General features: G+C 38.2%; 1 protein-coding gene across 5 annotated transcripts in view; it reads left to right on the top strand.

Annotated features, from left to right (window-relative positions):
- The window catches only part of ROBO1 (roundabout guidance receptor 1), a 690,100-nt gene that overhangs the window by 647,891 nt on the left and 28,385 nt on the right, over positions 1-13,824 (top strand). For 4 of the 5 annotated variants that reach the window (XM_015640442.3, XM_019007725.2, XM_015640421.3 and 1 more), the window contains 3 exons: positions 5,814-6,011; positions 9,377-9,403; positions 12,081-12,123. In XM_015640442.3, the coding sequence (XP_015495928.1) occupies positions 5,814-6,011; positions 9,377-9,403; positions 12,081-12,123 (268 nt within the window). The remainder of the gene's footprint in view (positions 1-5,813; positions 6,012-9,376; positions 9,404-12,080; positions 12,124-13,824) is intronic. The other variant, XM_015640439.3, reaches the window with a different exon arrangement.

The following is a 13,824-nucleotide window of genomic DNA, read 5'->3' as shown; positions in this document are numbered from 1 at the left end:
TACCACACCCTGAGAGGTGTTCAGATGTGCAAGTCTGGGAGAATACACATATTTCCTCATGGCTGGAGTTTGCTTTCACTGCTTGCCTCTGATTAAGTGGCATGCCCAAATCTAGACGTACTGTAAATCCCGTAACTTGGTTGTTACATGGCAAAGATGTGGAGACAGGAGTCTTGTATAGATCCATGCCACAAGAAACAGAACGATGAAATATCTAGATGGTGCCAAAACCCTTTCGGCAACTGCAGGAGGCTGCTGAAAATTAGTGCTTAAATTTAAGAGGTGGCACTCTTTGGTAGCACATATCAACCTAAATCATCCAGGTAGAAGAATGGCTGCAGATTATTCAACTATGCCCTGTGATGCAAGTTCTTCTCCAGCCCCCTCAAGGAATTGGATTCCTAGTTCTTAGAAGTGCTCCCAGCGTGGGGGTGGAACCAAGTTTTCTGGGTAGCTTTCTGAAGAAAGAAAATTAATTTGTTGATGTCATCAATTGGCACTTTTCACCTGCAATAAATTACATGGTTACAGAGAGAGGGAGAGGAGGCCAGGGAGTGGGAGGAAAGAGGGCTAAGGATGCTCCTTGTAGGAGGTTTGAAACAATCCTGACATGCTGTATATATGTGCTCTAAGAGCTGTGGGACCACTCCAAGCTACTGCATTTCTCACACTGCTCCAGGTTATTCCTTCGGGAAATCTTTTCCTGATACCTGAATTGGTGCAATCCTTCATTTAAAAAAAAAAAAAAAGAAAATAAAAGAAAATAGGCATTCCATGTGTGAAAGCAGAATATACTGTGTGATTCTGAGGTTCACTTTTGCAATAAGAACTTTTCATTAAAACCCAACATCTCTCTCCTTATAATGTGTTTTTCATACAAATACGTGAGACTGGGCTGTGGCTGGCTCTGGATCTGCTCTTGGAGCCCATGTGCCGTGTGGGATGCTCCCAGGTTTGTGACTCTGGGACATGCCTGGGCAGAGTCTCAGCCAGGTGTGTGACAGGAGGAAGCTTCACCTTTTGGGGGCTGCCTTCCAGAATGAGAGGGGAGGACAGGAGACATTGGATTCCCTGGGAGCTGGGGCGTGCAGTCGCAGTCCCACGCATCAGCTGAGCTGTGATAAATGACCTTGTGCACACACTTAACCTGTTACAAAGACAGGTACAAATTGTAATCTCGAAGCTCTTTCATTTTCCACGTCCCTGCTGACATGAAGCAGCTCAGTGAGCTGTGGTACCCCAGACTTCCCATGCCACCAGGGACAAGCCAACAAAATAACTTGCTTCTTATTCATAAAATCATGAGGTCAACTGAAAAACTGTGTCTCTTCTTAAAACACCCTGTGTGAAGCTTCTGAGATTGCCTCTTGGCTTTTAAATGACCTTATAAAGTTTTCTATGGAATTCCAAGGACTGTAAAGGTTTGCTTGTTTGTTTGTTTTAAAAGAAAAGATGATATTTTACATAAAGACTGCAAAAGCTTTGGGAAAAAAATCATGAGACCTCGCCACAGCTCACTATATTCTGCCTATAACAATGAGCCATAGAGAAACAAAGCCACAAAGGTTCAATAAAACCCTTCTTTTCTTGTCACAACATGTAACTTAAAGGCATTGTTTACAAAAATGCTCTCTACAGAGAGATGAGAATTAGCAATTTTTGGCTGATCTCTAGCCTACCTTTTGTAGAGTGATGAGATACTACCTGTGGTAGCTTGGCAGTATTACCTATGCCTGTTGACAAATAAGTAGTGGCACTGGGACAGGTTGTGGCATACTTTGTTTCTGGTGCCAGCTCTGAGAAGCCCCCCAGCTGCAGTTAATGTTTCTCTTCAGCACACAATTTGTGTGAATATATGGTATGCAGTTATTTATTAAAAAATGGCTGCACAATTATTGTAAATGTTGAGTGTATTATTCAACCAGTGGATGTCTCAAGTGTACAAAACACAAGAAAGTCTCATTGAATGTTTATTATTCTAATTGCTTCACTTAGGGGTTGTGATTTGTGAACTAGCTAGCATTCTTTCAGGATATTATTCTGTCAGCCCTTAAGGTACTTCAAGTGTGATAGTTGTAAGGGGTTTTTTGTTTATATTTTTGTTTGTTGCCTGCAAACAACTTAAAACTAATCTATTTTTACCCCTCACACTAAACCCTTTCAAATCAATTTGGTGCTGTCACCTCAAGCTCTATGTTGTAAGATTGAAGTGCACAACTGATATTTTATCAGTTTGGAAAACATCCATCTAGAAAGGAGACAAAATAACATTATTCTTACTTTGGTAATATTTCACCAAATAATTTTCATATTGCATCATGCACATATATTTGAGAAAACACTCAAGCAATATATTACAGGTTACAGGTCTTTTGCATGTTCTAAATTGCCAGAATTATCAGTGTGAACACCATTTAGATATTCCTACTTAGTGTTTGCATGTTTTGTACACTGAATTAGACACACATATGGAAAAGCACCATTCCATAGGTTGTACATGTACAAGGCAAATCTAAGTTGCTTGCACACCTGTGAACCTGAAATTTCCCATCTTTTTTGACTCTTTGGCATTCCAGTCATAAATGGGTATTAATCTTTTATTTGTCTTTTAGCAACTTAAATGTTAACTTTTAGATTATTATTACTTATACAAATAATTAACATTAGAGGATTAGAAGTTCTTCTCTATGTAAATTCTAATTAATTTCCATTGAAGTTTGAAACTTGGAGCTTCAAGACATTCAAATCGAGTAGCTTGTGAGCAAAAGCCCTAGCAACATAATCTGTGATTAAAAAGCAAGTTCTTATCTTGGGGTAGAAGAAGGGATGAGTCACTGTGATAAAATGCTGGTTTCAGGGAGCTGTGGGATCAGCCTGCTCCAACATCTCTGAGGTGTTTCCAAGTACATGAAATGCTGCGGCTGCTGCTCTGGCAGTGGGATAAACTTTGCCATAGAATGTTTATATTCACTTATTGTTTTGGCACATCTCCCTGAAGAGTGCAAGCAGGAACAGGAATGTTCATTATGAACCATCTATATATCAGTCAAAGTTCTGGAAATTTCCTGGGATGAAGAAAAAGTAGATTTTTAAATTTATTCTCTTTTTTTAGTTCAAGAGTTATTTCAAATAATCCACCTGATTATTCCAATGATCCAGCTGATCATTCAGGATCTCACAGGGCTATTAGGGAGAGGGAAGATGCCCTTCTCAAAAAAAGGCTTCCAAGATAACCTTCCTGGAAGTTTTTAGTGATGAGGAGGTCAATAAATTTCATTCTCTTTATATTTAGCTTACTTTCTATTTTTGAATCATAAGAGGAGTAGGATGTAGTTAAAAGCTCTTCCATCTCCTTTTATGTTGTTTTTCTGACTGTATGTGAACACAGCTGTATTTTTCTCTTTCCCATGTGCATAGATATATACCAGCTTATATAATGCCTCTAACAGTCCACCCATATTCAATGTGCCAGAAGCCTAATTTCTTAAACTTCTTTAAGTTCTTACACCTACAATGGCAAGTAAAATCATAGCATGAAATTAGTGTTAATTAAAATTAAAATAATAAACAGTCAAAGCTTCTTCAGGATTTTATAGTATTCAGAAACATGTTGACTGAGCAATACAAACTGTTTCTGTATAAAAGTACTGTCTTTCTGTATGACTGAGTTGTTGACATGTTTAGAAAAGATTCTTATTTGGTTTTTGAGTTTGTGATTATTTTTTTCCTCCTGGATTTATTGTTTTAAAATATATATTTTAAGGATGAGACAAAAATACTTACCCTTCTCATTTATTCAGGACCACAGGCTCTCCATAAATGTTTTATTCTATTCCATTGAGTTGTATAAGGGACTGTAGCTGTTTAAAAACACAAAAATTACTCATTTTGAAAAGAAGACTGATGATGCAAGTTTTCATATCTTAATATGGCCTCAGCTGCAGAGAAACAAAAGATGAGATGACAGCTCTAATTCATTGGTCACAGTATACTTTATAATTTAAGCCCATCTGGCCACTTGTGTGGAACTTCACTTGGCTGTCTCCATTCAGTCTGAAGCAACCCATCTTAACCTTGCACAAATAGGCGTGAAATCCATAAACCCATCAGACACAAAGAGTGTATTAGTAAGAAAAGAATGAGTCTGCCTGCTGAACTTTCAGGCTAGGCAGTGCACTTAGGCTCACAGAAGATAAAGAGAGCTGAAATATGAAATAAAATTTCCAATAAGGTAGCAGTCAAAGATGGGGGGGGATGTTTCTCAGCAAAATAGATATTTGACTTCAAGGTCACAAAAACTGGAATCTGGAATCCTTTGCTGGAAGAAGCTGTTATTAATTCAACCTTCTCTATTCCAAAAGGTATCCTTTTCCAGAGGAAATAATTTGTTGTGATTACATCTCTTGTTTGTATTGCAGTTTCTTATATTTTATGTAGGCTTATTTTGGCATAAGGCAAGATGTCATCATAAAAAAAAAAATCAGTTCACTGCTTAATTCATAGGGAAAACATACTGGTTTTAAGCAAATAAGTTTTAATTTCTTATATAGTTCATATTAATAGAATTAATGACAGCACCTAGAATTAATAACAGCACCTTTCTCTTAAAATACTAATCTCTCATTCTGAATTTGGTGTCACTACCAATAGTATAAAGCAGCTATCTCTTGGATTTGTACAGGAGTAAAAGTGGGTATTTCAAAGACCAAGCTGTGGAATGTGTAAAGCAATATCCTCTCTGAGTAAAGACATTAAATTCTTGCCCTCTGTCTGTGCACTAATGAAATTTCCAGTGAGCACTCACTGTGGTGGTAAAGCATCAGGAAGGCAGTATTCTGGCTTTGAGTTGCCTCACTTCAGTCAGGAAGCTTGGTCACTTACTGGGTCTTCTTACTGCTCTTCCTAGAAGGTTCCTGCAGAAGTTCAGTACAGAAAGAGCAGAAAAGACCAATTCTTAAAGCTGCTGTCTCTATAAAAAAAAAACTAAAAAAAAATAAAATGAATAGCCTGTGGAAAAATACATGGGTTTTTTTATGTGGGTTATTTAAGGCTAAACTGGTTTGGAAAAGCACTACTTGTTCATTACTGATGAAACTCCTTAGCTGGTTTTAGCAATTCATGAGTCGTTCTTTAGTTGTCCTTTAGTTTTTCATCCGTATTTAAGGGGGCAGGATTGGTTATTTTGTAGTTTTACTTTCCTACATCCTTTTTAAATATTCAGTCTTTTTTTAATTGAGGTCAAAGTGAGAGACTGAGAGACTGCAAGCGGTACATTAGACTGTGTAATACAAGATTTAAGTAATCTGTCAAGAACTGCTAGATTAAAATATCTCCCTCAATACCAACCTCATGTGAATGTAGTTTAAATTTGTAACTGTGATTGTCAGTTCTGAGAGTGAATGTTTGGGGAGTTGACTTGTACCCATTCACATTGCTGCTCATGTTTCATACTAGAGCTTTTTTTGACTTGTTATGTTTGTTGCTGATTTTCTGAATAATTTTCTGAAGCTGATGTTGCGTTTTTAAAATTAAAGAAAAATAAAAAAATAGCAGTCCACAGGTTTGTAATTCAGGAGACTTTGAATACCTGGTAGCCTGATTTTAGCAGCTTTTGTAAGCAAACAAAAGTCAATGGTACTGTTTGGTACAGAAAATAAACCACTTTGTCTAGAGCTGTAAAAGTGAGATTTTTAAGAGCAGTCTTAAGGATTTTACCTTGAGAAACTGGACTGCAATTATGTCAGCTCTTTTCATGCTGCCTTTTACAGCTGTTCATTCAAATTAATTGGCTGTTACGGGCGTCTCTGTTTCAGATTCTCATGGAAACCCTGTGTCTTCAGAAGATCAAGTCAGTTTAGCCCAGCAGATTTCTGATGTAGTAAAACAGCCTGCCTTTATTGCTGGAATTGGTGCAGCCTGTTGGATTATCCTCATGGTCTTCAGCATCTGGTTGTATCGCCACAGGAAGAAGAGGAATGGACTCACGAGTACTTATGCTGGTATCAGAAAAGGTGCCCTATTATCTGTTTCTGTCTGCTGGCTGCTCAATGCCTGTTTGCTGCCTGTTTGTTTTGTCATCAGTCTCTTGTTCTTCTCAGGCTCAAATAAGGAATTATCAGCTTACTTCAGTACTTTTCATGAAGTGTGGGTAGGGAACCAGAGCAGAGAGTGGCAATATTTACATAATGTTCATAAAGTCTGGCTTTAGAGCATAAATCTTGAGCTGAGCACCAGGAGTAGGTTTCTATAAAGACACTCCTACAAATGAGAAGTGTTTAAGGCCAGGAGCTTCCAATATTCCCTTGCTGTCTGACACTGTATCACGTGAAGAGGAGCTGTCTGAAGTGGATGGCAGCTCCTTGTCCCCTGTTGAGTGTTTTGCTGGGAGCTCTAACAGTGGTGTGCACTGCAGTAACACTTTGGGTGTGGGTACTCAAATTTCTTCTCTTCTGGGGGAAGCGGGGCTGTTCGCAAAAGCACAAGGGTCAGTCTGCTTTCCAAGACTCTTTTTATAAATGCTGTTGTGACACACTTGGCTGGGACTGAGTTCTGGGGGCATCCTGCATCTGTGTTTCATTAGAATGGCAGCAGCGAGGCTAACTTAAAGCACTCCTTATTTTCATGTTATTTCATGTTATTGGTACTTCTTATATATCACACTGTCAGTGGTCAAACAGTGCTTTGCAGTATATTCTCAAACAAAACTAGAACCTCTACCTGGAAGATCTTCTGGAATAAAAACTTGACTCCTCCAGCTCAAATAATTTCCAGGTTAAGCCTGGAATTTAAAGCTGAATTCAATGAGCTACAGTTCATTACATCTCAAAGCAGTAGCTCATAGGCACTTGTAGAGTGAGAACCATATATTTTGGAATGAATCAGAAAATGGGATATCCTGCTTTTGAAGAACTGGGGTGATTATAGTTGACATTTAGCAATCAGAAGACAGGCCTAGATTTAAAAGGTGGATGCATCTTCATGTATGAAAGATGTCATGACATTACGTTCTTTAGTCTCTGAAAATGAATGTGTTTTGGGCAAGACAGACAAATCAAACACAAATGGTTTTAAACAGCAGCAATACGTTGCTATGTAAAATGAGTAATGCTAAAAATAGCAAATGAGCGAGTGGAAACGTGGAAATACATCTGGAGTGTTGCAGAGCTGAGGTGTCCTCCGTGCTGTTGAAGTACCAGTGCTCACTGTGGGCTCCAGGCCCGGTGGTTGTAGTGGAGTTGCAGCCAAGGAAAAAGGGAAGGAGCTGCACCCTTGATTGTGTTCTGCTGGGATTTCTTAGGCAGGACAGCCCCTCATGTAGTGCTGCACTGGCCTGCGCTGTTTTGTTTTACTAATAGCATGCTGCCACATTGCCTTTCTACAGCTCTATCACACTAACATCACTGTGCTTTCACCAGTACCTATGATTAAGCAAAAGGCATACAATTTGTCCTTAAAATGGTTACTTCAGTGACATCAGCTATTGTTCAAAACAGCTGTGTTTTCCAATATCGTTAAAAATATCTTTTGTGTAGTTTGGGGGGAGTTTAAATGAAAGTGTACAGCAAAGTAGGGTATGTATCTCTGGTATCAAGTATTCTTCAGAGACAAAACCTATCTTTAGTGAAATATGAATTGCAAAGTAGTTTGCCACTCTGCAGTTCATCAAGTCATCACCAAGCCCAAACTTTCTTCAGTCTTGCATTTATTTATTTTTATATTTAGCTTCAGGCCTGTCATCTGTTAAAATACTTCACTACTCCCACACATACATACTGTACTAGCAGTTTTACACACTCAGAAGAGTTTATTAATAGAAGCTCTAAGAATTAAGTCATTCTTTCATGTGGTAGCAATAATATTTCTTTCAGTTGAACCTCCTCAGTTCCTTAAGAAACCAAACTAGATTTAGTACTTAGCTCACGGAAGAGTAACAAGACAAGTAATAGCTTGAGATTATTTTTCATGTCTCTGTGATTGCAAATTAATTTTGAGATTCTTGATTCTCTTTGGAATAGCTCAGGTTTAAATGCCCACTCTATTTTAATGAACGCTTGTTACTATGGTTCTACATTTTGTACCTAAATTAAACTTGACTATGTGAAAAGGCCTAGCTCAAAGCAAATACAATGGTATTCCTGAGATAAAGAGCTTTGCTGCAAATGCAACCTGAAATGGGAAAATACTCCACTTTTTTTATTATTTGCTTAGTGTCATGGAAATAAATTAGCTTGGTAAAAAGGGGGGCAAATGTACAGCATATCCCAAGTTTTAAAAACAAGACATGCTGCACTCCCTGCAAACTTTAGAGTTCTTAAAAAAATAAGATTAAGAAGTTCTCTTAGCCAGAACTTTTTCTTTCCATTCTGGGTTTGCTGATCACCTTCTGTTTCCAGGCTGTTTTAGTGAATATTTGATTGTTTCTCTTACCTTTTGCTGTCATCAGATCAGAAAGGGCAATGTAAGCCTTGTTCTGCCATCAGTGAGAGGAAAACGATGCTGTCTTGTCAACAGGAGGGGGAGCATGTGCTAATAGGAAGAGCAGATGCTGGTGCTCTGTATTTGGATTAGAGACCCTATTGATCCAAAGAGGATTTATAGTAGCTGTGAGAGAGAAGATTGTCAAGCACTGTCATTGTTCTGTTGTTAACCTTTCCCTCTTAAAGCCAAGGGTTGGAAGGTAGAAAGGTGTTATATCTAGGGAGATTTTTATTTTTTTGTGATTATTTAAGAGGGAAAGATAATAACTCTGTTTAACAGTCTTATCTCAGAAAACAAAAATTAATTGCTGCAGTAGATTTTAGTGTCTTTATTAGAGTGAGAGTTGGTGCCATTTGTGATTCAGAGACAGTAAAACAGCAGTTCTCTTTGTTCTTTTTTATGATTATTATTTCCTTACTGAATACTTAAGTGTGCCTATTAGTTCAGTGTAATGAGCATTTACTTAGTGAACTGAAGATAAGATTCAATAGGACCTTGATAAGGCTTTGTTAAGGAATTTGTCATTCTGCATTCTAGAATGATTAACAGTGTGGGGGTTTTGTTTGTGCTAGGATTTTCTGAAAAAAACCTTAAAATACCAAACTGAGAAGGATTTGAACGAATAAAGCACAGTCTCTTGCCCTCAGGAGCACAATAGTATATCAAGCTTTTTTGCTTTTTTTTTGCTTTTTTTTTTTTTTCTTTCCAGAATAGTACTAGCAGAGACAATCTGAATTGTAATTTTAGTTTTATTTTTATATCAATGTGACTGAACTAGTGGGTTAGTTATATTTATTTGTTTTATGTTCAGCTGTCTGCTAGATTTATACTAATGTGGTATGTTTCCCTTTCTCTCTTCAGCTTAATAACCAGTTTGTATTTTGTTTTGATTTTTCAGTCCCGTCTTTTACCTTCACACCAACAGGTATATATTTGCACTTTTCCCCCCTTCTTTGTTACTTAAGCATGTGTTTGTGGTACTATTTCTCTTTCTCTGACATAACCAACCAGCCCAGCTGTTCTGAAGGGGCTTTTTTAAACAATGTCATTAATGGCAGGTATCATTATTTGTTCTCTGAGTAATGTGCATTTGCTTTGTGGCTGACAATATTTTCTATTTGTGTGTACCATTTCATAGCACACCATTCCACGCCAGCATGCCATTCTGTAGCATGATCCTGTCAGTTTGTACAACCTGGGCTCTCTTCCTGCATATTCCAAGGGAGTAGTGTGACCTCCCACATCTAGCGATGCAAAAGGTGCTTCTGATGGAGGAGGAATGAGTTAGCAGAGCCCAGATGCTGACTTGAAAGAGATTCAGTGAGATTATAGTTGGTGAAATATTTGTTCCTTTTCCTTCCTCTGAATCTGCATTAATCCAGTGACCCCAGTGTTGTCTGCTTTGGAAGATACAGAAAATCAAAGTGTTACAGCAGTTAGATTTCTCTGCTTGCTGCCTTATATGGTATTTTTCTATGAAATTTTAAAATAATTATCCTGTTCATCTTAAAAGGAGGTTCATTTCAAAATCGGTGTGAGTTTAAGATCACCTTCTGTTTAGTTTTGTTTAGAAATGTGCAAAACATGACATAATGTGAACCATAGTCCACCAAAGCCCATGAGAGCCTTTCCATCCTGTAGAGCTGACCTTCAGTGGGTCCTGCAGTCTGACAGCTGAGCAGCTCATCCTCTGCAGTGGATAAAATCCAGCACATTCTGTACCCATCAGTGTTCTGCTTTTCTTTCAGCCACAGCCTGAATGAGCAGACAGGTTGTTTCTTCCTCCTTTGTTCTAAATCCTCCATTTTCACAAGAGACCTATGAGACTTGTAGGACATGTATATATCCCGGCAAGGTGAAGCCCACCCAGGCCCTCCTCTGCACACACAGTTTCCCAGGGAAGATGAGCTTTTAATCAGCAGTGTGCTGATGTGGCCTGTGTGCAGGTGACATCCTTCAGGCTGGACCGCAGAGGAGGCGCACCCCGCGTGTCTGCGCCCATCCGCACGGAGCGGGCTGTGCTGGGCTGATTTACCCGCGTGCTTGGAACCCAGACAGAGAGTGCCTGCTCTCAGAAGTCAGCCTGTCATGTTCAGTGGAGCTGCTTCCTGTTCAGCATGAGCCACAGTGGCCTTCAATGTTTCTCTAGGCCTCTGAGTGCCTCAGTGGAGAGTAATTCCAACTCTTTATTATTTTGCTGTTCCTTTAATTGGCTAAACAGAGGGCTTCGATTGTAATCTCCGCTGTAGCACGCCACTGAAATTCTGCAGAGGTTGGAAGCTAACATCTATTCTCTCCATTACATTCTTAACATTAAAAGAAAATATCAGTGCTCCTTAAGATATGTCAGAGCTGGAAAATAAATAGCCCTGGGATTCTTAAAGAAGAAATTGGGAAAAAACATAAGGCATATAAAAAACACTTAAAAAAAAAAAATCTTTGTTTTTGAATCCAGAATCTCAGTCATGCTTTGACTTTAAATGGAACCAGGCTCCCCTCTGTAGCATTACCTGCAGTAAAAGAGTTACCTGTAGGAATGCATCCTACATTTTAATCCTGTTACTGTAATCACTGCCAGCATTTATCTCTCTCTTGCAGACTCCCAGATTGGAGTTCTTTTAAAGAGCAGAATTTGGCTGCTTGTTTTCAGCACATTCCTAGCTGGAAAGTGTAGAATCCATCAGCATCTGCAGGGAGTTCAGTCTCCTTAACCCTTTGCCAAACCCTATGCAAACCTGCAAAATTTATAGTACTGTTTCTTCTTGGATGTTTGGATCCTAAAAGCTAACTTCTCAAACATCTTGCTTCCTATGAAGGATATGCAATCCATGCCAACAAACAAATGCATGTGGACATCCACTTTGATAATGGAGAATACTTCTGTAATGCTAGAAAAACTGTTCCTTCTAATTTAGAAAGTGCCCTTTCTGCCAGACTGTTTTTTAACCAACATTTATATATTTAAATTTTTAGATTATTTAGTATCATTTATAAATGCAGTTGTAAAATGTTACAAAATGTGGATTTTTTGTGGACTTCTAGAGTGTGCTTGTTCCCTGAGTGTATTGCAGTAACATTCAGAAAGACCTTTTGTTTTTGCAGTAGCTTCAGCTGTAATGAGCCATTATTTACATTGGAAGTAAGGTCTGTTATAGAATCATGATACCTCTTTAATCTTGCCAAAATAATAAGGTAGAGCAAAGGTTTAACATCCAGCCATTCATGAAATAAATATATGACCTAAATTCTTCCACAGAGTAACTCCACTGAAGTCAGCAGAGTTATGTTAAGAATAAGTTCAACCTGATGTATGGCTTCCTGATTTCTTAAGCAATACATATGTGTGTGTGTGTGTGTCAGAACAGAACTGAAATATAAAACCCTGTTGGGGCTAGGACTAGCAGATATCAAACAGCACAAGTATTATGTCTAAACTTGGATTTGAAGTAGCAGCTTGCAGAATGAGATTCAGAATTAATGTATAAACAATGCACAATTATTGTCTTAGCTAAAATGAAACAAAGGCAAACTAAATATTGTTATTGAAGGAGTCTTGTATAATTTTTAAATTTTTTCCTTCTTTTTATTTTTAACTATTTCAGTAACATATCAGAGAGGAGGAGAGGCCGTAAGCAGTGGAGGCAGGTAATTATGTGCTTTATTCTTACAGGTATAAATTGTGTGCAAATAAATTTAAGGATTCCGGGAGTTCAATTGTCCTTGTAAGTGATGGCAAAAAAATCACTTGCAGAGATATGTTTTAGTTCATTATATTAAGCTACACATTTTGGCCATATATTTTATGTTTAGAAGGAGGGTATATGGTTTGAATTTTTAGGTTGACTCCCAAAACATAATTTGAAATATTTTCAGCTTTGTTAACCTGTAAAAACTGCATCTCAAAAAATGAGCAGCAGAGGGAGTGCTTTAACTTTAAAATAAAGACCTGGCTTACCACCTGATTAAGGGAGTAAAAGTAATTAAGTCATGGCCTTTATGCAGATTAAGAAATATAGCTGCTTCACAAATACTATGAAGAAAGAAAACGTTCATTGGAAAAAATTGTTGAAGACATAAATGGCTTATAAGATGACATTTTAAGAAAAAAAAAAATCTTTCTGTGAATGCAAAACAGGTAAAACATTGCTTAAAATAGATGGGGCACTGAAGGAGAGGGAAGCAGGTTGTAAATTTATAACCACCCATTCTGAGAACCAGGTCCATTCCAGCCTGAGGATTTACCTAAGGCATGTTCACTGGGTTTATGCTATTACTTAATGAATGGCCATGGAGAAAACAGTCATTTGCATTTCCTCTGTAGGGGTGAAGTTTTCTTCAGGAAGAAAAATAATTGTTTTAGCAAAAAGGCAGGTCAGAGCAGTGGTGCTTTAGTAGCACACCATTTTTTTCTAGGTCACATTCAAAAATCTGGCATGATGCTGAAATAACACTAAAATCTCAGAGACCAGCTGGGCAACAAAGTCCTGTTACAATTCCTGTTCACAAGTGGCATCCTGTGATTCCTAATTTGCAAGACCATGCAAACATTTGGTAATTGTAAAGGTTAGGGATAAAATAAAGCATTCCCAGTCTACCTGAGTGCTGTGCAGAGGTGAGGCTATTCAGGTCCTGCTGCAGCTGGACCTGGCATGTTATGAGGAATTGCAGATCTCTCTGTCCAGCCCTGTGTGCTGCTGTGATCTCATGGCCATAGGAGCATGGAGGGAACCCTCTGCAACAGTCACCATGTGATTCTGGAATGGAAAAATCTGTAAATCACTGGGTTGCTGCCCTTTATTTATCATTTATTTCTCATTATCCTCCAGGATAATGAGAAAATAGGAGAGGAGAGAGATGAACCCTCTCTTTCCTTGAGAGTTGTTCAAAAAGATACTCAGCTAACATCCTTTGTGTTCTTTGTGCCACTGTGCTTTCTGTCTCTTCCCTTAGCACAGGCTAGATGAAGCACTCTTACACAGGGGACAGAAATGAGCCCACAAGTGTCTACATCATGCACAGTGATCTTGGTTCTTCTAGAGAATCAACTTCAATTTTACTGTCCTAGTGTTCAGTATCAGTGCCAGAATCTAACAATGTGATTGATTCAAGGTGCAAACATCTGTGCTGGTTTTGTTCATTTGCATCTATAGCATTGACAGCAGGTGTGATGTAACTTATTTTGTAGAATATAAACATAGTTCTGCAATGGTAAAAAAAAAAAAGAAAAAAGTTGTGTTTTTTTTTGCTTGTGAAACCATCCTCTGATATCCAAACCTAAGGTTTTCACTTCCTTACTTTATATTTGCAGTGTTTTAGAAAGGTTTAGCATTTTTTGCCAACTGCAGT

Source organism: Parus major, chromosome 1, assembly GCF_001522545.3.
Source record: "Parus major isolate Abel chromosome 1, Parus_major1.1, whole genome shotgun sequence".
NCBI lineage: Eukaryota > Metazoa > Chordata > Aves > Passeriformes > Paridae > Parus > Parus major.
Note: the sequence above shows the minus strand (reverse complement) of the source record. Positions and strands in the feature narration are given on the sequence as shown.